Raw genomic sequence first — 22,362 nt, 5'->3', positions numbered from 1 at the left:
CTAGGATCTACCAAACTGTATCATCTTTCCTCTCTGTATCTGGAAGTGACTTTGTGTTTCACCCATCATCCTCTAAATGCAAATCTCATCTCAACAGAAAACGAGTACCTACCCCAGATACACACCAAAATTTCTAGGCTTCTTCTAAAAATCCCCATGTACAGAGTATTTATCATTAAAAAATCTTCATTAAAAGATAAACTTCAAAAAGGATGCACTGAATCAAAACACTGAATGTTTAACATTCCTTCCAAGACCTTGAGCAGCTTCATTTTGGTAGTTTCACATGCACTATGACCTTTGCAGACCTATCACAATGTAAGACTTAATATATGAAACAAATGCTCATCACAACAACCTCCGCTGCTAACCTTACTACTCTAGACTCCTGGCTGGAATATTCCACAGTACAATCCATATGGCACTATCACTTTTGGTAGACTTATTCTAAGGCTCAACTGTCCCAAAGCTACAGCATTACAGAAAGCATTAATGTAATTTGATAACTTAAATTAACTTTTCTCAGAAAAGTGATGACAGTAAAAAAAAAAAAAAGACAAGGCAGGCATATGGCAGCAAAGAATTATAGAAATCAGCAAGCAGGCACAGACAGATGCTCTCAAAGGTTACAGATATTTAGTACCCTCCCCAGACACATAGCATTACGCTAGGTGTCATGCCCAAATTAATCCAAACTGACACAAGTCCTTTTTCACTGATCAGCAAGGCAACTGAACTGTACTTAAAACAAGGGACAGAAACACAAGCTCCTGTTTTTCTGCCTAAGTATTTGTTTTGCTTGATCCTTAAGCAAAGAAAGGCAAGGAAAGAAGGAGGAATCTGGTTTTGTTTATAGCCTGTTTTGAACTTTTACATGTAGATCTTTGAGGACAAGGATCCCTTTTTGTTTGAGTCACTGATAGAGCTACCTGCCTAGAAAATGTAAGGCAAAAATAAGTACTCAGTGGATATTTATGGAATGCTAAATAACAAGGAAAAGGAAAACACATACAAGGAAATATATTGATGAAATAAGAATAAAACTGTCTTGAGGCCATAGGCTGGAGACAGTTATTATTCTTGATCTATGTCACACAGATCTGTATCAAAAAGTCTCTTCTTTCTCTATACACCCAGACATGTCACATGTCACATGTGGACTACAAGTGCAGAGGACTAAAGTTAGGTGTACTTTCACTTGACTATTCCAAATGGACAGTGAGCAAAGAAATAGGTACCAAGTGAACAGAAGCAAAATGAACTCATTTCTTTCCCAAATCTCCATTCAACATTACTTACTGGGTACTTCTGATATTTATGTACTGGTCTTGCATAAATAAATTACAGGTGCACGCACACACATACTCACACACAGTCTTCATCATCAAGGAACTATAATGAGGTAACAATGCTCACTGAGATGTGGCATATTAGAGAGTGCATAAATCTCAGGTGTACAATGTGATACATTTTTATATACATACACATTTACACCACTACTACTGAGATCAAGTTATAAAATCTTTCCAAAATTCTGGAAGACTCTTTAGTGCCCACTGGCAGCAATCATTATAGAGACTTCTACCATCACGGTTTTGTCTATTACTAGGCTTCAAGTACCCGAAACCACAGAGTGGGCTATTCATTTTTAAGTACCATGCAGTATTTTCACTGTAACAATTCTTATACTTACCAGCAATATAAGGAAGTTCTAGGTGATGTGATGTCCTTAACACATTAGCCTTTCTAGTGGATATATAGTATCATCTCTTTAATTCCCATTTCCATGGCAACTGAGAATGAACAACTTTTTGTATGATTACTAGCCAGTGGGTATTTTTTTGTGTGTGTGAACTTCCTATTCAAGCTGACTACTTTAGAGATTATGCTTTGTTATTTGAAGCTCTTTATATATTAGGTAAGTCAGATATATAGACCACCAACATTTTGTACCAGTTTATGCCCTGCCTTTTCAATCTCTCTTTTTTTTTCTTTTTGAGACAGGGTCGCCCAATGCAGTTCAGGCTGGCCTTGAGCTCACTTTGTCTTTTAGTGAATTTTGTGACATTACCACTGTGAGACTGTGAGATTTCAACCTGTCTTCTAGTGGAGCCCCTAGCTTCCTGGGCTACTTCCAAATTCAGTAAGTCTCTAAGAGAAATCCTCTTGGTTTGGGGATTCCTTCAGCTTCCATCATTTCAGCCCTGCATATACGATCATCAGCAGCCTCAGTGGATTTTTCTTCAACCCAGAACATCAGCAGCAGCCTCAGTGGATTTTTCTTCAACCCAGAACAATCTGTTTGGGCCCAGCCTCATCCTTAGCTTGTTCCCAGAACTGACAGAGGTCTCCTGAGAAGAAAGTAGCTAATGATTGTCAGCTCATCTAGGAATGGTTCACTGTCTGGAATTTTAGTTCATCTAATTCTTGTTGCTTCTATGGCGATCAGATGACTTAAAAACACGGATTTGCAACGTATCTTCCCTCTCTGTTGATGAGCTTGGGCCTACTATAATTTTACCTGGCAGTGGAAAATTTTTCAATATTAACACTATTCCTGGAGCCTCCTGGGGCCTCTTGGGGCCTAGTTTTTGGGTTTCTTCTCTTTTCCATCCATACTCATTTTCTTGGTGGTCTCATCCAGCCTCATGGTTTCAAATAATGGCTCCATTATAATGTTTCCCAAATCTACACATCCAACTGGAAATTGCTCCCCCAACTACATATTCCTGTCCCATTGTTACTTGCTGTCTCCATCTGAATACCTTGAGGTGTTGTAAATTTTAAATATAGCAAAACTAAACTCATGGTCCTGTCTCATACCCCTACCCCCATCCCTGTAGTCTACACCTACAGTCCTCTCCCATCTGAGCTAAAGGAAACTATCTTTTCAGGTGCTGAAACCCAAACTCCTGTAATTCCTGACCCTTTTCTCTTCATGCAGCATATTGGACTGGCCAAGTAATCTTGCAGGTTCTACCTTCAACATGTACCCAGAATCCAGCCCATTTCCCATCCTCTTTATTGCTATTATCTTGATCCATGCCACTTCTATGTTTCCCAAATTATTCCCAAGAACCTCCTAACTACTCTACTGGCTTCTGTTCCTCTCCCACTAGTCCATTCTCACTGTAATATTCAGAATGACCATCTTTATTGTTACTATTCTACTTACACAACTTAAAAGGTTTCTTGTTGACTCAGAGCAAAAACCATGGTCATCTAAACCTGCAGGATCTGCACCTACCCCTCACCTACCCTATACCTCACCCCATATGGGACTTCCTAGGATTCCTCACCTGTTCCTCAGACACAGCAGGCACACTTCTATCTCAAGAACTCTGCATAGGTTTTACCTCTGCCTGAAATTCTCTTCTCCCCCATGTGATTTCTTCTCTCTTTTATCTCTGTCCATCATTTGCTGAAATGTTATCTTTTTAATGAAGACAACTCTATCTTACTAAAAAGTGCAGTCTTCAACCCTAAATTTCATATCATTATTTGTTACGGATATACTACACAATTTTCTTATTTATTATGTTAATTACCAGCCCCTCCCTAGTTCTACATTTTGGACATTATAATCATAGCCCTTTGGTGTCCCATCCCAGGTAGGTTCAACATCTGGCAAAAGTCTGGAGGAAAAGGCCAGGTTAATGTTTGCTGCAGGCTTCCTCTCTTTGAATTGCTCTATTTGTTGAGGGCAGGAAATTGTGTCTCTTTTGTTTGTTAGTGTTATCTCCAGGATCCAGGCAGTTCTTGGCATGTAGCAAGTGTTCAATAAATACTTCAGAATAAATGCTATGAGGGTCTCTTTTAATTGAACATGGTAATAACAGTATAATGTAAGTGCTATGGGAACAGAGAAGCCAGAACACTGGGTGAATTAGGAGAGGCTTTGGGAATGAAGTGACATATGAGTTAGGTCTATTGGCCAGTACCCAACTTTCTCAACTGCTGACAGCAAGTTCAAGGTCAGCCTCAGCTACATAGTGAATTTAAGACCAGCCTGAATTACAGAGTGACAGCCGGTCTCAAAAAACCAAAACAAACAAACAAATAATCTACACCTTAACAAAGAGTTATAAAGCAAACACTCAGACCATAACCACTAGCCAGGTTAAAAAAAAAAGGAAGTATCCTGTGTTTGCCTTCCCCTTGACGTTTACTGTTTTCCAAAGTGATCATAATCCTGACTTGCAGAGTTCTTATTTACCTGATTTTCTTTAGAGTTTTACTATCCATGTATTCATCTCTGAACAATTTACTTTGCCTCTTTTTAGCTTTATATAAATGGAATTCTACTGTAAAATTTTTAAAAATATAATCATCAAAACACTGAGAACAGGTTTTATTTTATCTTACTAAAAGGAAAAGAGAGCAGCATTTCCAAAATACACATCAAAGTCATAAAGAAATTGGGAAATCAGGATCTTTTTTCTCAAACAGAGACTGTGCATAAGCACGATCATGCGTGTATAAACACTCAGTGTACACAGATACACACAGATATAAACTAAGTCTGTCTGCCAAACACACTTCCATAAAAACCATCTGTTCTTCACTGCTTGGAATTTTCTCAAATTACTCTTCAAAGAAGACCATTTTAATCCATTCACTTGTCAGAGATTCATATATTTAAAAAACTTCATCTATACAGAAAATCTAAAAAACTGTTCACCCCCATCAGCAACTAAATACTTCACTTACTTTTATTCAGCTAGTCATAAGGAGGGGTCTTGGAAGAAGCAAACAAGTTTTCAAATCAATAAGTATTTACTGCGTATCAGGAAGGGTTCAAAAGTGGTGTGCACTGGCTTCAAAAGCTATATACTTGAGAAAAATAAACATATTTTTCTGAGCTTGTCTGTCTTGGTTATTTTTCTCCCGTTGCTGAGGCAAAATACCCAATGCCCAAAATCAAGGAAGTAAAGGTTTATTTAGCTTACAGTTTGTGGAGGTTTCCATACTTGGCTGGCTCCAAGGCAGAGTGGCACATGACAGGGCAAAGGCTCATGATGGCGGAAAAATGCAAAAGCAACAATAGCAAAAGCAACAACAGCAAAAGGGAGGAAAGGCGGCAAGCAGCCTCTCTCTCTCCCTTACAGTGTATGCAAACTACCTGCCCCAGGGCAGGTGTAGCACTCACAACCCATAACCCCAGCAATGGATCATGGATCAATCACAAATCCTAGAAGCCCACCTCATAACTGCATGAGGATTTGGGGGACATGCAGACACAAACTATAACACTGTCCCAGGGCAAATGTTAAATGGTGCGACAGTCATAAGTTCAGTGAAAGAGAGAACAGCTTGGGTTTCATGGAATAGCTGTGGTTTTAGGCAGTTCAGTTTAAAGAATAATGATTCATAAAAGAGGACAACGAAGACAAAAACAAAAGGAACCCAAGGACAACAGGAGAACAGCAAAGAATATCCAATCTGGAACATGGAGTCACCTATCTTTTTACAGTAAAACCATAAGGGGGAGGGGAATAAAAGTGGAGAGTGTGTGCACACATTTAATGCAACCAGACAAGGGTTTTGATCTAATATAGCACACATGAGTTTGATCTAGGACCACCTCCAACTCTTGAGCAAGAGACTGAGAAGTACCTACAATTCTCTCTGATGTTTTGGGCATATTATTCTGGTATCACATTAAGGAAGAAAGACTTGCCACAGGAAACTATGAAATAGGTCTTACACTCACTTCAGATCCACGTGACTACATCTGAACATCAAATCCAAAACCACGTATCCTCTCTTTTTGTTTAAATTTTATACAACTTTTTGAGCTATAACTAACGTAAATTCAGAGTCTATCTTATGTTTTTCCATATACAAACTCTTTTTGTTGTACCCTTCGAGGAAAAAGGAGCCTTGATAGGATACATAAAAATTCCCAGATTATTTCTGTCAGATCAGCTACTGCTGCCCTTCAGGTGCCAGGAGAGAAGTCATAACAACATCTGAAATGCACTTAATGGCTTAGAGTAAGTGGCTACTAGGAGAAAATAAAATCCCTTATAGAGTTTTAACTATCAAATCAACCATAAAATCCCCAAGGAAGGAAAACCTATAATATAGCAACACAATCCTATCGTCCCACAGCAGTCTTGCCAGAGCTGTTTTGAACTATTTGTTTGAAAAGTACTGCAATGGTAATACATAAAATTATTATTCCTTTTAAGCAGAGATATGAATTCAACCCTTACATGCTAGTTACTGATTAACAGTCACTACGTAACTCTGACCTGGATCATTCTGTGCCTCAGTTTCTTGACTGTTAAAACAGAGTCAATGAGCCCTTCCTCCTTGCTACTTTCCATGCAACGACAGTGAAAGGGTGAGTGAAATGCTATTAAAACACTCACACAGTGAGCTGGAGGGAAGGTGGCTGAAGAAGATAAGCTGGTACTGGCTTCTGTGAGACACACTAGAGTTGAGGAGGGACAGGTATCTGTGCGACTGCCACTCCACATGCACAGTGGACTCTGCCAAGTCAGCAAGAGACTCCAGAACAACAGACAGCCTGTGTCCCAGAACGTGCTGCTGGCAGGGATGCCCTTCCTACATACACAGCCTGCTGTTGCTTTTCCCTTTCGTTTCTCTATAAGCTCCTCAGCACAGACCTTCTCATTTTCAACATTTAATGCTCTTCCTGTGAAGTCCAATTCTACCATCCTCTTCCTTGACACTGGTATCAAAGGGAATTGTTAAAGGCAAACATGGGCATTCTGCTTTAATCTACTGATGCTTCCTACTTCTTATTTAACCAACAGTTTAAAGGCTACACACCTTAGCTGATATCCAAGTGACTCTTTCTACCTCTCAGCACCAAAACTCCTCAGACCATACACTAGCCATCTGTCACACTCATCCAATGGTGAGAACCACTCAGGTTCTGAGGCTTTAGTTCATGCTAGGAATGTCCTTCCTATATCTTTGTTCTCCAGTTCTCCCTTTGTGTGGCCACTGTATCTAGCACATACTTCTGAATCTGCTTTTCCCTTATCATGATATTAGAAAGCCATGTGTTCTTTCTCCTAGACAAAGCTGTGCAGAGGCAGGAACCATATCTTGATACTTATCCCTGTACCCCAAGACCTAGCCTTGTAGCTGATTCTCAATATAAATTGGTCAAACCAAAGTTTCAAATGTAGTTACTAGCTCTTTTGATTTTAATCTTTAAATTTAAAGTTTTTAGCACATACAAGATTCTTACATTTTTTAAATGTTCAACACTACTGGGCATTCAAGAGATGTAAATTAAAACAATGCTGAGATTCCATCTCACCCCAGAAAGACCAGCTTTTAGTGAATCAACCAATAACAAATGCTGGCGAGGCTGTGCGGAAACAGGAACCCTTCTCCACTGTTGGTGGAAAAGAAACAGTCTCCAGCACAGACTGGTATAACCACTGTGGAAATCAGTGTAGACATTCCCCAAAGAACTAGGACTAGAAGTTCCATTTGACCCAGCTGTTTCTCTTCTTGGTATCTTCCCAAAAGAATTAAGAGCATCATACCACAGCTATATTATTGCGGACTGATCAGGCCTGCAACCTCCCAAATGAGTGGACGGCAAAGGCCTAAATAAGAGACAAGTGGTATGATTTTAGGGCTCCAAGAGGATCAAAATCCTCTAGCAGAATTCAAGATTCTCTGGGGGCTGAGACAAAGAACTTCTCTGGGCAGTATTTATTTGGTTTTCAAATAAAAGAAGGTGGTACTGAGGAAAGCACAGGAACTGAGCAGGCCCTTGGAAGTCAGTTCAAAACTTTCCCACGTAGCAAATTATGCCAATCAGGAGAACTCCCTTATCTCTAGGTTGACATTTACTGCAGCAGAATGGAGCCTGCAGCTACAGTCTCTATTTAGTTAATTGGGGTTGGGGCCAGGTCTCCTTAGCTGTGGTCTTGTCTTGTCCTTTGAGGCATCACAGGCCACTGCAGGCCTCAGCAAGGACCAGTGACTCATAGAGGTTCACTTACTATGAATCTGCTGCCCATCTCCATACAAGGGGCCTCGGACTGGGACAGACTCACAAGTAAACATAGAAAGCCAAATGATTAATTTTAAATTCTGCTCAGAGCTGCTTTGTAATGGTTTCCATCATAACATATGCATACCCATGTTTATAGTCATACAGTTTGTAACACATAAATCCTGGAAACAGCCCAAATGCCCATCATCCAAGAATGGATAAAAAAGTTGTGTTTTTATGCCGTGGAGTACTACTCAGCCATAAAGAAGGATAAACTTGAGACATTTCTAGGTAAATGGATGCACCTTGAGACCATACTCTTAAGTGAAATATATCAGACACATGTGTATAAATACCACATTGTTTCTCTGGTATGAGAAACTGAAAGTGTAAATAAGGACCAAAATGTAGACCTGTTATTGTGAAACAGGCAGAAAATGTTCAAATGGGGAGGAGAATGTGGGAGGGGGAGGGGAAAAGGAAAGGGAAAAGTAAAGAAATGAGAAAAGAAGGAAAAAATGGAAACAAAGCTTTTGTAAATGGGGAGGAAGGAAGGGGTCAAAGGGAGGGTAGGGGAATGGGAAAAAAACAAGTATATTATGTATAGGTACAAATTCTTTATGATGAATGTGATCATTATATATATCTAAAATGTACCAATAAAATATGATTGGAAAAGAAAAAAAACTCTTACATTCTAATCACAGACCAAGAAATAAAAGATCAGATATTAGGCATAAATAAACACAATTACAAATTGTGCTAAGTTCTATGAAGGAAATAAACAAATTTAAACCTAGAATCACTGGGATGAGAGGCAGGTTTCTAATTTTTGTTGTTGTTGACAAGGTCTCACTGTGTAGTTCAGGCTGGCCTTGAGTTCATTATGTAGCCCAGGCTGGCCTTGAACTCATGGTGATCTTCTTGCCTCAGCCTCTAGAGTGCTAGGATCACAGGCATGCCCCACTAAGCCTTTCTACTTTAGATAAAGAGGCAGGAAAGGCTCTCTAAGGAAATACTATTTCAGGTGAAACTTAAATGTTGGCAACTAGTGGTGTAAAACATGGAAAGCACTGCAAGCAGGACTAGCACAGGCAAAGGCCTGTGGGTGGGGAAAACTGTTAGTTCATTAGAGATGGCTAGCCTTTTAGCCAGAGACTACTGACAGAAAAAGTTGTTTACCTGAAATGGGAATTTGGTGAAACAGAGAGTGAGTGTAATCAATTAGCATACTAAGGAGTCTGAATTTTATTCTAAGTGTAGTCAAAGGCCATTCAAGGGTCACCAGCGGTTGTTAAAATGATGTTAACTTATGTTTAGCAATGAGAAACAGAACAACAACATCAAGCAAGGAGGCCATGATGACTGTTTAGCCAAGGCCAGTCCCCTCGTGTGACGGCTGTACCTCTGCCTGCCAAGCCAGTGTAGAAGCTGAGAGTGCAGATGTTCGGCCAGCTCCAAGAACAGCGATCGTTTCCCCGTCATCATCCACCACTTTAAAGTCGAGGTCCTCGTTGTATTTTCTGCGTTTCACTTGTCGACCTGAACGTCGTTTCTACAGGAAAAACACACCTATCAGAGCAGCTCTGTGAGTCCAAGGCAAAAAGCTGTGTAAGAATATCCTCATCTCTACTTACACACCCAGCAAAGCTTTCTCATCTTATACAAGGAATCTTAAACACAACTCCCTTAAGGACCAAATTCACTCAAAATGGGATTTAGCTGAGAGAGGAAGGGAACAAAAGTTCAACCTCCAAACTGCCGTGATCCGCTAATAAGGTGGAGTCTCAGAGACCAGGGAGATGTGTTTTATTCATCAACAGCAGTGGTATTTTCCCTCCTTTCTGGAACCGGTTTTTATTCACAAAAAACAGGAATGGGCAGTCACCCCATCATCCTTGAGATCTACTACGGCAACAGCTGGAAGGTCAGACTTTATGACAACGATGACAGTTTTTATTTATTCATTTCTGTTTGTTTGAATTCACCATACTTTTATGACAAATTCCTAAGAATGCAGTTTGAAAAACTAATCAATACCCATTTTATTAGGACTTAGTCTGAGAATCTCCTAAAATGCAGGGAGATTTTCACACGTCTAAAGTGTGACAAAATGGCAAGTTACCATCTAAAACTCATCTCTAATTAAGTAGTTTGCATCTTTTGGATAAAAGACATGTACAATAACTTCCCTCAAACAGAAAAGCACACAGTTCAACTCTATAAACTTTTCACATCTAAACAGCAGAATCTCCTCAGGGAACTATTCATCAGCTAGCACAATCTCAAATATTTAAACTTCAAAAAACAAAAAGCAAAATCTTAACTCTTTTTTTGTCTAAAGGATACCGCCTGAGCATCTATTTTCCCATCACTTTTTTTTACAATGGCACCTCTGTAATGTCTAACTTTATGTGAGGGATTCCACCAAAAAACCTCTCTTCCACCCCCAAACACAGATCACAATCCTACAAACACTTAATTCCCTGCCAAATCCCATTAAATTGATGTGCTTGGACTTCCAGCTACCTGGGTTCCTAAGAGCACTTGCTTCCAGGCAGTGAAGGGACCTCTGCTCCTACACCAGACACTACTACTTAGGAACAACACGATATTATGGTAAGCTGACACCTTCTTATAGTAAAGATCACTGGAAAACTAATAGGAACCCAGATGATCTTGGAATGTACAGGAGGTTGGTCTTATTCTAAATGGTCCTCTTGTAGCAGTGTGGCTTAGATACACTGCTGTGGATATCACGGGAAATAACGCTTTCAAATATTAGAATTCATGTCTAAGAGACATTGCCCCAACACAGGGGGAAAGTCTCCATCAGTGTTATGGCATACCTTAACATATATCTGGGAACTGAACAGATGGGCAACTACTTGTTTCCATATTTAGCCAAACCTCTCTTACTATTTCAGCATAATGAATACCTCCCTAGCTTTTCCACCATCTAGGATTATGAAGTATCCCTGACCCAACATTCTGATCACTGAATGCATTACCTACATGGCAAAATGGGTACCCTGAACCTTACTTAGCCTTGCCTGCAATTTTCTATATCAACTTCCTCTGCAACCTAATATCATGTTACCTTCCAGAAAGCCATTACCACTACCACCACCACCAAAAAAGGGAGATTATGAATATAAGGCTCAGGCTAAGAATAAAGCCTGTGGTCTACCTGCTCACCCACCGAGACAGTAAAAGCCCATCCCTGGTCTGTGCATAGGGTAGTGGGCTAGAGAAAGGCACTGAGGAGCATCAGGATCATGTCAGCAGAACCCTGTCAGCAGCCATAACCTCCAGCAGACTCCCGGTCACAGCTATACCTGGCTGTCAGCAGACTCAGTGGACTCCTCGGGACTCCGCAGGGATGAGTTCGGCAGGCCCTGATCCAGTTCTAAACTCTCCACTGTTGTTTCACTTTTCCTCTTTCCTTTCTTCTTTCTCTCCACTGGTGTTGGTCCTTGCTCCTTGCTACAAGGAGAAATTCAGAATTAAAACTGTTGGGAAGTTTTGAAAACTAAGATTCTCAAATGATCAGAGTCATGAAATCACATTTTGGAATTCTAGGTTGACAGCAGGATTTAATGGGGGACCCTGTAAGAGTTTCTTCCCAGAAATGTATAGAAATATAGGAAGAACTATCTACATGGACTGATACAGAATTTATTTTATTACATTTCTATAATGACTACTATGGCTACAATTAATGTGATAAGAAATGACATGAATGTCTCCAAAAACCTCACTTTCCGTTTATGCAAATATAATGTCCCTATAACTTATACAGGAAAAGACATCTTCCTGATCTATTATGTTCCCCTATTGTACAATCTACTTATAAAACCTGGAGTAATGACTAGCAACTCTACAATGAAGAGAAAATTATCTACTCTTGAGGAGCTTACAGTTATAAAAATCCTACAGTTCATCTATAGCCACAGCATAAGGCAGACCATGAATGCTTCCTCAGTGATGCAGAGATGAGAAAAATCCGATCATCCTGTCAGGCCCTGCCAAGACGGGAACCTTCTTCTCTAAAAGGCCTTGCCTGATCTTTCTAGATGGTAAACTCTGTTTTTCCACACTCATCAGACACCTCAACTGTAGTTTGCTTATTAATATGGTATTCAAACTCTGATTTTTTACTTAAGTCACTCATTAACCATGACACGAGGCTCAGATGCTTGGCTAACTACATTCAGTGCCTGGATCCTCTGCAGCTGTTCAAAAAACATTTGCAGAATAGATGAATATTTTATACTTCTCTGATTTGTCTTGCCAGACTCTAAGTTCCTAGAGGGCATATAATCAAGTTTAATTTGTTTTGTATTTCTCTTGAGTAGTTATGCCTTGTACACAACAAGGCACTCAATACTTCAAGTCTTTAAAAAATTTAAGCAATAGGTACATGGGTAAATTAATGAATGGGTAAGATTATTGGAAGTTGGGAAGACTTAGAAAAACTACTTAAGCAGAGATATACAAAGAATTTTAATAGATGTCAGAAATAGTAGTAACAGTAATAATAGAGATTGCAGCTAATACACATAAAATATTACACTTAAAATATCCAGGCAGGCCCAGTTCTAAGTCCTTTACATGAAGTATCCCTTTGATGACTCCAACAGCACTATAAAGCAGACTATCTTTATTCTCATTTATTGTGAGGAATCTGAGGCACAATGAAGTTAGTTAGATTTCTAGAGTAACAAAGCTAGGAAACAGTGGAGAAAGAATCTGAACCCAGGCGGAGACTGTGCTCTACTCAACATGGCTCTGGGGAAAGAAGCACCACAGACAGTTCCTAAAAGATGTGTGGCCAGACGACAGCACAAGTGCAGAGAAGCACTCTGTGACAGAGTTGGAAGGAGAACCTGAGGGTATACAAAGTCAGAGAATCTAGACTTCACCATGTGGGAAAAGGGCCAGGATGGCAAGTGCAGGTGAGACACACTGATGAAGTATCCTAGGTACAACCAATGAGGGCTCAAGGGTGAGAATGCTCTGAAAGGCCCCCCAGAAACAGAAGCATTGTATCTCAAAGGATGACAGGAAAGAACCAACATTACTGGTACTTCCCATGAGGTGAGCTGGTAGACAGCGGGTGAGAAAAGAAGGCAACGGGATGGCCTTGTTTATTCTGGACCTGGCAAAGGGAGGTCCAGAATACATACCAGTGACCAATGAATCAGCCGTTTCTCTCAGATACTTTCACCCTCGACAAGGCCAGCACAAAACCAGTCTATCTTTGATACTACAGGCTGAAGATTTGGCCGTCTACCAACCTACTGGGAAAGTCCACAATGAAAACTATTCTAGTCCAACCCAAGGAAGTGAAACTCAAGGAGATCCTGCTGTTTTAGAGATTTGGAGTTTAATAGGGTAAAAAAAAAAGGAAAAAGTCTTCTCCTTCATATGGTTAAAAAAGAGAAAACTCAGGTAAAATGTCGCAAAAAACATTCAATTTTGACTGGACTACTTATCTCATGTTACATGGTTTCTCATTAAGAATGGTGTATAGCAACTATATTCTACAAAGTGACTTATACACTGCAATTGAGCTGTTAAACCTCAGCCCTACAAGGAAGCCACAGAAAATAATCCTCATATTCCAGATGAAGAAACTGATGTTTAAAAGCAGCAAAGGTCCTGAGGTCAGCAGCAGAGCAGAGGACAATGCTCAGCTCACCTAAGTCACAGTGTTGGTTTTTTCCATATCACATATTTTTTATTTTTAAAACTCCAGCCCCTTGTGCTCACTTTGGCAGCACATTACTAAAACCCCAGCCTCCCTTTGATAAACATATTTTTTTTGTTCTTTTTGAGACAGAGTTCAGGCTGGTCTTGAACTCACTTTGTAGCTCAGGCTGGCCTCGAACTCGCAGCGATCCTCCTGCCTCAGCCTCCCGAGTACAGGGATTACAGGCATGTGCCACCACGCCCGGCTTATAAACATAAAATTTAAATTAAAATTTAATGTTATTTGAATCTCAAAATAACAATTAAGAGAATCAGCAACAAAAGACATTCTAATGACTCAAATATATAAAAAAAATCACAAATCCAGTTTATATTTTTATGGCTCTCAGCAAAATAAGGTTTGTGCTTGTGCTTATTTTTTAATGCACATTTAAAGAAGGTGATAACATTCCAAGTCACCATTAAAATCATATGCTCAGAGGCCCAATGACTCTTTTATAATACCTTAGGTCCTTCTCAACATTTGAAATTAGCTTCTTCTATTTGCTAAGTGCAACTTTATTACATTAGAAAACTTTGTCTCTTCATATTTACTCATTTAAATATTTGTTCATATTGAACGAATGCTAGAAACATATGCTTCACTGTATAACATCCTACTCAAAGCTAAACTAAGCCTAAATTATAAATAGGGAATACAACTTCTTCAAAATAAGACAGTTTAATGTGAAATGTATGTGCATTTTCAGAAATACATAAAATGATGAAAATAAGGAAGAGATATGGTAAGGCACTCCAAAGTCAAGCCTGTGTACTTTCTTAGCCAGAGGCTGGGGGCTGGTGAGGTAGAAAGGACACCTTCTCAAGTATATCAGTAAAATTGGAAAATGCCTGCTGAAACCTGCTCACTTAGTTGGGGAAAAACAAGAAGATACTCTACCTGGGAAATCTTCAAAGTGATTTTCTGGAGGTTACCTTTGGCAACAGAGTCAATTTTGAATTCCAAAAATTCTTCCTGGAGCTCTTCTGATAAAGACAAATATCAGGAAGAAAAGATTCCTTGTAAGCTTACAAATGGGACTTTCAAATAGGAAGTCAAGAAAATATCACCTGAATTCATCCTCCAGGATGACTCTAGATAAAATGTATCTTTCCCCTCTTTGGAGTGAGGCTTAGAAACCTTACACTTCAGAGTTTAAATAACTGAAAACATTTTAACCTCTAAATTGCTACATCTACAGGAGGATTTGTTACATGAATATTTGTTTGCTTCTTCAAGTTCCAAGTTCCTCAAAAATAGTGGCCAAATAATACTCAGCAAGACAATGTACATATGTATATTCCCTTTGACTCAGCAACTCTACTTACCAAAATTTACTCAAAGGTAACACCTATAATACCTCCAACAATATGCAAACACATGCATCAGGTCACTCACCGAAGCACTGCTTGGTAACTGTAAAATAATGAAACTACCTAAATGCCTAAACCTAAGTGAGTAAATAAATTAGGATACATACAATGGAGTACTATGGACCTGTAAAAATGATTAAGAAAAAAATTTATAAGCTGTTATGAGTTCTAAGACATATTAAGTGAAAAAGCAAAGTACAAGAGAATATCCCATATAAGAATTAAGGGGGAAACTGTCATATCTGTTTGTCATTACAAAAAGAAATACAAGGATGGATAAGCCAAGAAAAAAAGGAAATTATATACAGGGGGTGGAGGAGAGATGGGGTGAGAGAGATACAAGAGGAAGTGACACTTTCTGAATACACCTTATTTTACACAGACTTAGCTTTGGAAATAGGGGGAATGAGTGAAATTTAAAAACAATTTGTTACGGTAAAAAACAAGCTGCCATTAATCCTTCTCCAAAATACTGCCCCTCGCTTCAAACACACCTATCCCACCATTCTTGTCTGCAGTTGTGCTGTCACTGCTGCCTTGATGTCCTGAATACATTGAGAATGTTTATCTTCCATGGTCATTTTGACTGTGGGAAACAGCGAGAAATCACAGGGTAACAGAACCAGTGAATAAGGTGGATGAGGACACACTGTAACATTTTTATTTGATTGAAATGGACTTAAATGTTTGATCAACACATGGTGGTCAAAAAATATAATGAATGATTAAATTTTAAAAATTTATTAAAGGAAAAGACCTATTGCTATGAATTCTTCTGAAAATACTCTCCCCCTTGCAATGTGACTTTCACTGTAATGAATTTTTTATTTTAAACATTCACTGTATCTTCTGACCACTCCTATGTTAAATTTCTAAATATCAAAAAATAAAAAGGTAAAAGACAAGCTCAAACAAATTAATCCCAATGTTTTTGTAGAATGGTATAACCATACTACATAGAGAAGAAAAAGACCTCAGTCCCATAGGTTTGTGAACACAGTATTTGATTACGCATTCTAGCTTTGGGATGAAGGGGGTGAACAGCAAACAAATCCTGACTTTCTTTCTCGTAGTTGGTTGAAGCAATCCTGGAAGTATTTTATATGTGATACAGGACTAAACAAATGAACGAATGTGCTGATTTGGGAGTTGGAGTTCTTCCTGAAGAAGGAGGAGTTACAAATACATACAACTTCTATAATAAATTATGTATGTATAAATACATATAATATACAGTGGAACCTCAGTTCACAACTTAGTTCTTTCCGCAATTCTGGTTGCAAATCAAACTGGATAAAAACTGCATGAAATTCAACGGTTACGTTTAATGTTGACCTTATGGGGAAATTTGATTCAGTTTCTGTCCAATTTAGTTTGTGACTAGTATCATGGAAAGAATTAAGTTTGTGAACCGAGGTATCACTCTGTGTACATACTGGTATTTGTGTCTATACATGTGTACATATATTTCTATATGCAAGGTTTATATATCTTCCCTAGTTTTGACAACTGAAAGGGCTTAAAAGTACAGATGCCCCGTTAACAATGTACAGAATGTGCACTCAGAGAAACAGTCCATTCCAGCACTAATGCAGGAAATATAAAAGGTGAGCCTGGAACACCTTGCTACATCAGAAAGTAAGGATGCATTAAAAAAAAATGTCAAAATGACATTGGGGAAATCTTAGTATCTCAAATTGAGCACCCACCTGGGGACGGTGAAGAATTGTAAGTCACTGTCAACAACAGGACTGTATAGTGATGATAGTCAGATACAAGGGAGAAGGAAGAAAGCTCTTGTTTACTACACCATCCAAACGGTAAATACAGAAATTGGGGTAGAGTTAGAAAATTATTTTGTAACCATCACAGAAAAGATGTGTCCCCTCTAAAATCATCAAAGGAGAGCAATTTGAAGAGGAGCAAGATATCTGCACAATCTTACAATGTCTCCCTACAAATTGCTTATTAATTTATAAGAGAGTAAAAACTCCAGTGGACAATAGATACATAAGAATACTCTGGCCTTACTTTTAGCAAGAACACACTGCACTCTGAAAGTGACATAAACCGTTATGTACACAACTTATTCCCAAATGGCTCAGGAAACACACAATAGGTATTTATCATATATACATATAAATTTTTAAAAATAACTTATTTTGATATAGACCTAATTCCATTCTAAAGTGGATACTGTGTTTTTCATCTTTTTTGTGACACTCAATTTTTATCATCAGATCACAAGAATGGACACAGCTCAGGCTGGGCTATGGTATCCGATTCTGTTTATCCAGTGAATGGTCCCAAAAGACAGACACATGCTTTAGCCAGGCCTAATTCAGAGTCTTTTTTTTTTTTTTTCAATAAATTAATTTTGGTTTAGGAATAGATAGGAAAATGGAATTCCTTCCTTGCAGGTCATGAAGTTGTACGGATATGAGGCCACAGGTACAGGACGCCATGATGCCTTTCTTAAGAAAAGATTTGCAAAGGATGGGGCTTACATCCAGAGAGTCAGAGAAGAGTTGGAGCCAAAGAACTTGGGTGAAAGTCTCACCTAAACTCACCTAAACCACCTGAGTCTGACTTCTTCAGCCAGCGAGATCAACAGTTACTATTACTTTCATATTAAGCTAATTCAAGTTGGGTTTTCATCACTTGTAACCAAGAAGAGTTCTGAATAGTACAAAGGCCTGATAGTCTCACCAGCTAGTGGCACTTGAGGCTAGATCAAAATAATCTTCAATAATCCTCACATTACTAGCTTTCAGAGTTAGAAAAACTTGCAAAATTGAAAAAAATGGAAGACATTAAGAGTTCTGAGGTTCAAATACTTATTTTTAGTAGTAATAAAACCAAATAATTTTACAGTAAAACATATTCATTCCAAGAACACATCTATTATGCATTTATGACAAGAAACTCTCAATATATAAACTATACCCATCAGGCAAGACAACTACCAGGTATAAGCACATTTTTCTATTAGGTCTCATCCCTAAAGCTCTACTTCTCTTCTGTGTGGCTTCATGAGCTAAGAAGATTTTGTGCACCTTTACTTTCTATAATTTCTATTAGAAAAGTAAGTATTTTTGGCTTTCCAAATAGGCAATTACATTATAGTGATACAATTACCAGGCAGACAGGCTTTCTGAAACTTTCCCCCCAGCTCTATCTACTTCAATCTCCAACTTCTAGGTTTCTTTGTAAGAACTGAGAGTTAGACACGGAGTACGAATCTGCATATGAGAAAGATCTGAGTATGTGTCACAATATTGTACTATGAGTCTGTTATTAATCTGTACTCATGGATGCTAGGTACTGAAATATCTTATCAGCTGAAGTGCATTATTTCAAAATGACTCATCTTTCCACTCTAAAATTAAAACCTTATAAAATGTACATCACAGCCTCAGCAAGAAAGAATGAAGTTACTACTGTAGCCACTGAAAGTAGCTCACGACCCCAACTACTGCTTCCACGGGCACCTGGAGGCTGGGCAGTCTGGCCCAGGGACTGCTACTCCGCTTGAGGAACAGCTCCTCAGCGACACTCCTCACTTGGCCTCCAAGCAGGCTCTGACCCTTCTGCTAGGAGTATGGGACTGAGAAGACGTACACAGCATTACCCCCAAAAGACTGTTCCGCTCTTAACCACTTACCCATTCAATTACTTAAATACAGGATGACCAAAAATTGTGCATTTTTCATTAATTTTTACAAGATAACAAAACAGGAAATATAAAAATGACAATTTTATCAAATTTCTTCAATAATTTTCCAGTGTATGGTACATTTTAAAACACTGAACACCTGCCCGAGTGATGTCAGAATAGTCAGTATGTAAACAAATGTGCTGAGCCACGCCTGGGGTAAACCGTTGGATGGTAATACAATGTTCACATTGGCTCAGTCTATGTATTCAGAGAACAGAGTTGGCATAGACTTCTAACATGCTCACGACGAGGCCACAATTCATATAACTTGCTGTTGGCAGCTCTGAACTGCCAATGGTTCAAGTCTGCGGGATCACGCTCAGACACTGTAGTTTCAAGAAAAAACACCACAAAAATCACAGCTTCTTAGATGAAAAAGCAGCATTCCACCTAAAAAACTTATTCAAAGTAATAAAGCAAATGAAAGTAAAAATTTAGACAGTATAGAAGGGTGAAAGAAAAACATGATAGGTGCCTACTGCTTCAAATCCGAATTCCCAAGAAGTGCTCCTGACAGACACAGAAGTGCTTCTGATGGATATCTTCCTGACTCCAAGTATGTCATGCCTCTAGTTGGTTATTTTCCACCATTAAACAATGGCTACGGAAGGCCTGATAGGAATGTCAATGAATTTAGACCTTCTATAACTCCCCTGTTCTTGTCCCTACTAAATACATTTCTAGAAATTCTTTTAGATTAGGGAACCATGTTTTATATTTTCATTAACTCTTTGTTTTCTCTGACTGCTCCTTTTTCATAACCCATTCTTGTTTTGTAGACCCAAAAGCATCTTGAATCTGGGAATGCTAACATAAAACCTGTACAGGTTCTTGATGATACGGATAGCTGGTAAGGCTCTCTTCTGGTGCAGAGTAAGTTTCTTTCTCCACAAGCCTTATTCTGAGTGGAAGAGGTGGCCTGGGTGTCTGAACACATGAACAAGATTTCTCAAATGGCTGTTCCTCTCCCCATTTCTAGGGTATCGTGCAGGAAAAAGGCAGAGAAGCTATCTTGTGGCTATCTGATCCTGTTTGGAGCTTGGGACCCTCCCCAGGGCGAACTGTTCACAGTAGTTAATCACCTGACTTCAGCACAGAACTGACAAACTGCAGACAGTCCCGTTATCAGTCACCTCCATTTCTGTTCTGCCTCCAGTCACTCCTCAGAGATGCCAGCTCCAGTGCAAGAAGAATGCACTTTTGTCTGTGCTATAAATACATCTCTTGTATGTGCTCTGAGTCAGAGTCCCTCCATAGCATTTACCCACTGGCACTGCAGCACTGGCCTTCCTCTTCATAAGTGCACTGACATCTCTCACCTTGGAAGAACTTATTCCCCTCTGTTCTTCCTGTCATTTTACTAAGACGTGAAGGAGGAGAAACCAAAATCTACCATCCTAAACCTGAAAGCCTCCAAAGAACATTTGTTTAAATGTCTTTTAACTACGTCTTTTTCTCATCTACTAATTCCTTTAATACCTGGCTCACTACTCACCTCTTCCAAGGGACTCCCCCAACCACAACTGAAACACTTCTAATCCTCTAAATCCTTTCAGCTATTCTATATGCAGTCATAGAAGGTCTGTTCATTTGTTTATACAGCTGTTTGTTGCTTGAATTCTTGCAAGGCCGTTTCTCTAGTGAAAGCTCATAGAGATTTCTGTGTCACCTTCCTTCCTTCACTAATCCATTCTCAATAAAAATCCTCATAAACAAAGCAAGACAGGAAGGACATACTAAAAACAGTGAATAAAAAAATGACCAGGCATTTATCAAGAATTACTTAGTAAAGATCATTATGCATACCGTAACTAAGAAGGCCCTAGGGATGACAGAGTAAGCACTGTGGGTGCTCTGAATATACACTGGGGCCAAAGGCTCAGGGATGAGGAATCTCTGCTATTATCATTTAGATTTCTTCCCTACCATAACACTTAGTGGGCTCCAAGCACAGGGTCTCTAACTCAGAACTTAATACAACCTTTGCCCTCATTTTAATAAATGATCAAACAAAAAAACAAGTCGCTCAGCAGAAAGACACATGCAATCTTCTGAGCCTAAAACCAGTCTCCTTAAAGATCTCCACTCTAAGAAAGATAGGTGATCAGCCTTCAGACAGTAAGACAGCTGTCAGCTCTTCCGAGGAGAGCTAGATGACTGGCTGCCTTTACCCCACCACATAGTATCCGATGATAAGGTGGCAATCAGGGCTCCAACAGCTGTATAATCAAAAGTCCTAAGGTTTAACTCTTTCCAGAAGCAACCAGCACAGAGAAAAAGAGGCAAGATAAAACCTTTCCTTTAGAATATTACTAAGTTTACGGAATTTGGGACAAAAATATTCTCTGGGTAGACAAATCAAAGAAATGAGGGCTGAAGGCTTGAAGCATAGGGACTGGGGCTGATCACACCATTCCTGTCCTCTCTTTTTTTCTGGCTTTTTTTTCCTAGCAGATTTAAAATATAAAAAATTAAATATGCTCTTTTTCCCTATGATCTTTCATCTGAGACCTATGTTTCTCAAAAGACGGTTGAAGAACTAGTTATGTTTTAATTACCTGGGAGACTTTTGGAATGCAGATTCCTGGGCTACATCTCAGACTTAATAAATCAGTCTCCCTGAGGATGTGGTCAGGGAGTCTACTTCTCTAATAAACTGTCCAGGTGATCCCTACACCTAGCAAAGCCTGAGAACCAAAGATGCAGAGAGACAGCCTTCCACTTGGGTCAAATAAACCCTGATTTATTTCTTGGCTTCAAGAAAGAACATAAACCATTCTGACATGTGTAGAAATTCCAAAGCTTATACTATCTCTTTTTTTATTATTATTTTCTATCTTTTAATTAGCATCATCAGCACCAAAACTCACCACCCTAGCTTTTAACAGCAACTCCTTAGCTCAGTCAACACAGCTCCCTGTTCAAAAGCAAGCAACCTAAAGGGCTGAACATCACCTTGTTCCTCAGGTACTCACTCCCTGGGTGTCAGAAACCAATGTCACAACCTGAGTGGGTCTTTATTGCTTCTCACGAAGCTGTGCTTTACCCTTATGAAATTGACTTTGACTAAAAGGTTTAAAAAATACAAAATTCACAGGCACATAGAAGCATGAGATACAAAATCTATTGCTGAAGACAGTATCCATTACATCATGTAATGTTCCCCAATGAGAACTTTTTTTGATTGGGTAAAAAGTTGGCTTCCCTGAAGAACTGGCACATTGCTTTTCTAGAACCAAAGCATTTCTCCAAAGCCCGTATCAACATTTCATGACCCCACATGATAGAATATCTACTTTTCAAAGCCTTGCTTCAGCTCTCTGGCCGTGTCTCCATGTGTTTGGAGTTCTGGATAAATCTTATGCAAGTAAGCCCAATCCTCTTTGGAAAAAGGTACCATAATTAGAAATCAGTACAAGTAAGTTTTAATTTCAGACTCTCAACTTTTAAAATTTCCATTTCTTTAACTATAGAGTGGAGCTACCACCTAATGTTATTCATCAGTAGGAGTTACTATATCTTATAC

At 39.1% G+C, this 22,362-nt stretch overlaps 1 protein-coding gene across 8 annotated transcripts in view; it reads right to left on the bottom strand.

The window, feature by feature from the left end:
* Positions 1-22,362, bottom strand: part of Chd6 (chromodomain helicase DNA binding protein 6) — a 216,337-nt gene that overhangs the window by 123,589 nt on the left and 70,386 nt on the right. For all 8 annotated transcript variants that reach the window (XM_013518270.1, XM_013518274.1, XM_013518272.1 and 5 more), the window contains 2 exons: positions 11,329-11,476; positions 9,396-9,545 (listed from right to left, as the gene is read on the bottom strand). In XM_013518270.1, the coding sequence (XP_013373724.1) occupies positions 9,396-9,545; positions 11,329-11,476 (298 nt within the window). The remainder of the gene's footprint in view (positions 1-9,395; positions 9,546-11,328; positions 11,477-22,362) is intronic.

The sequence above is a fragment of the Chinchilla lanigera genome, unplaced genomic scaffold (assembly GCF_000276665.1).
Source record: "Chinchilla lanigera isolate Chin_1 unplaced genomic scaffold, ChiLan1.0 scaffold00044, whole genome shotgun sequence".
In the NCBI taxonomy this organism is placed as follows: Eukaryota; Metazoa; Chordata; class Mammalia; order Rodentia; family Chinchillidae; genus Chinchilla; species Chinchilla lanigera.
Note: the sequence above shows the minus strand (reverse complement) of the source record. Positions and strands in the feature narration are given on the sequence as shown.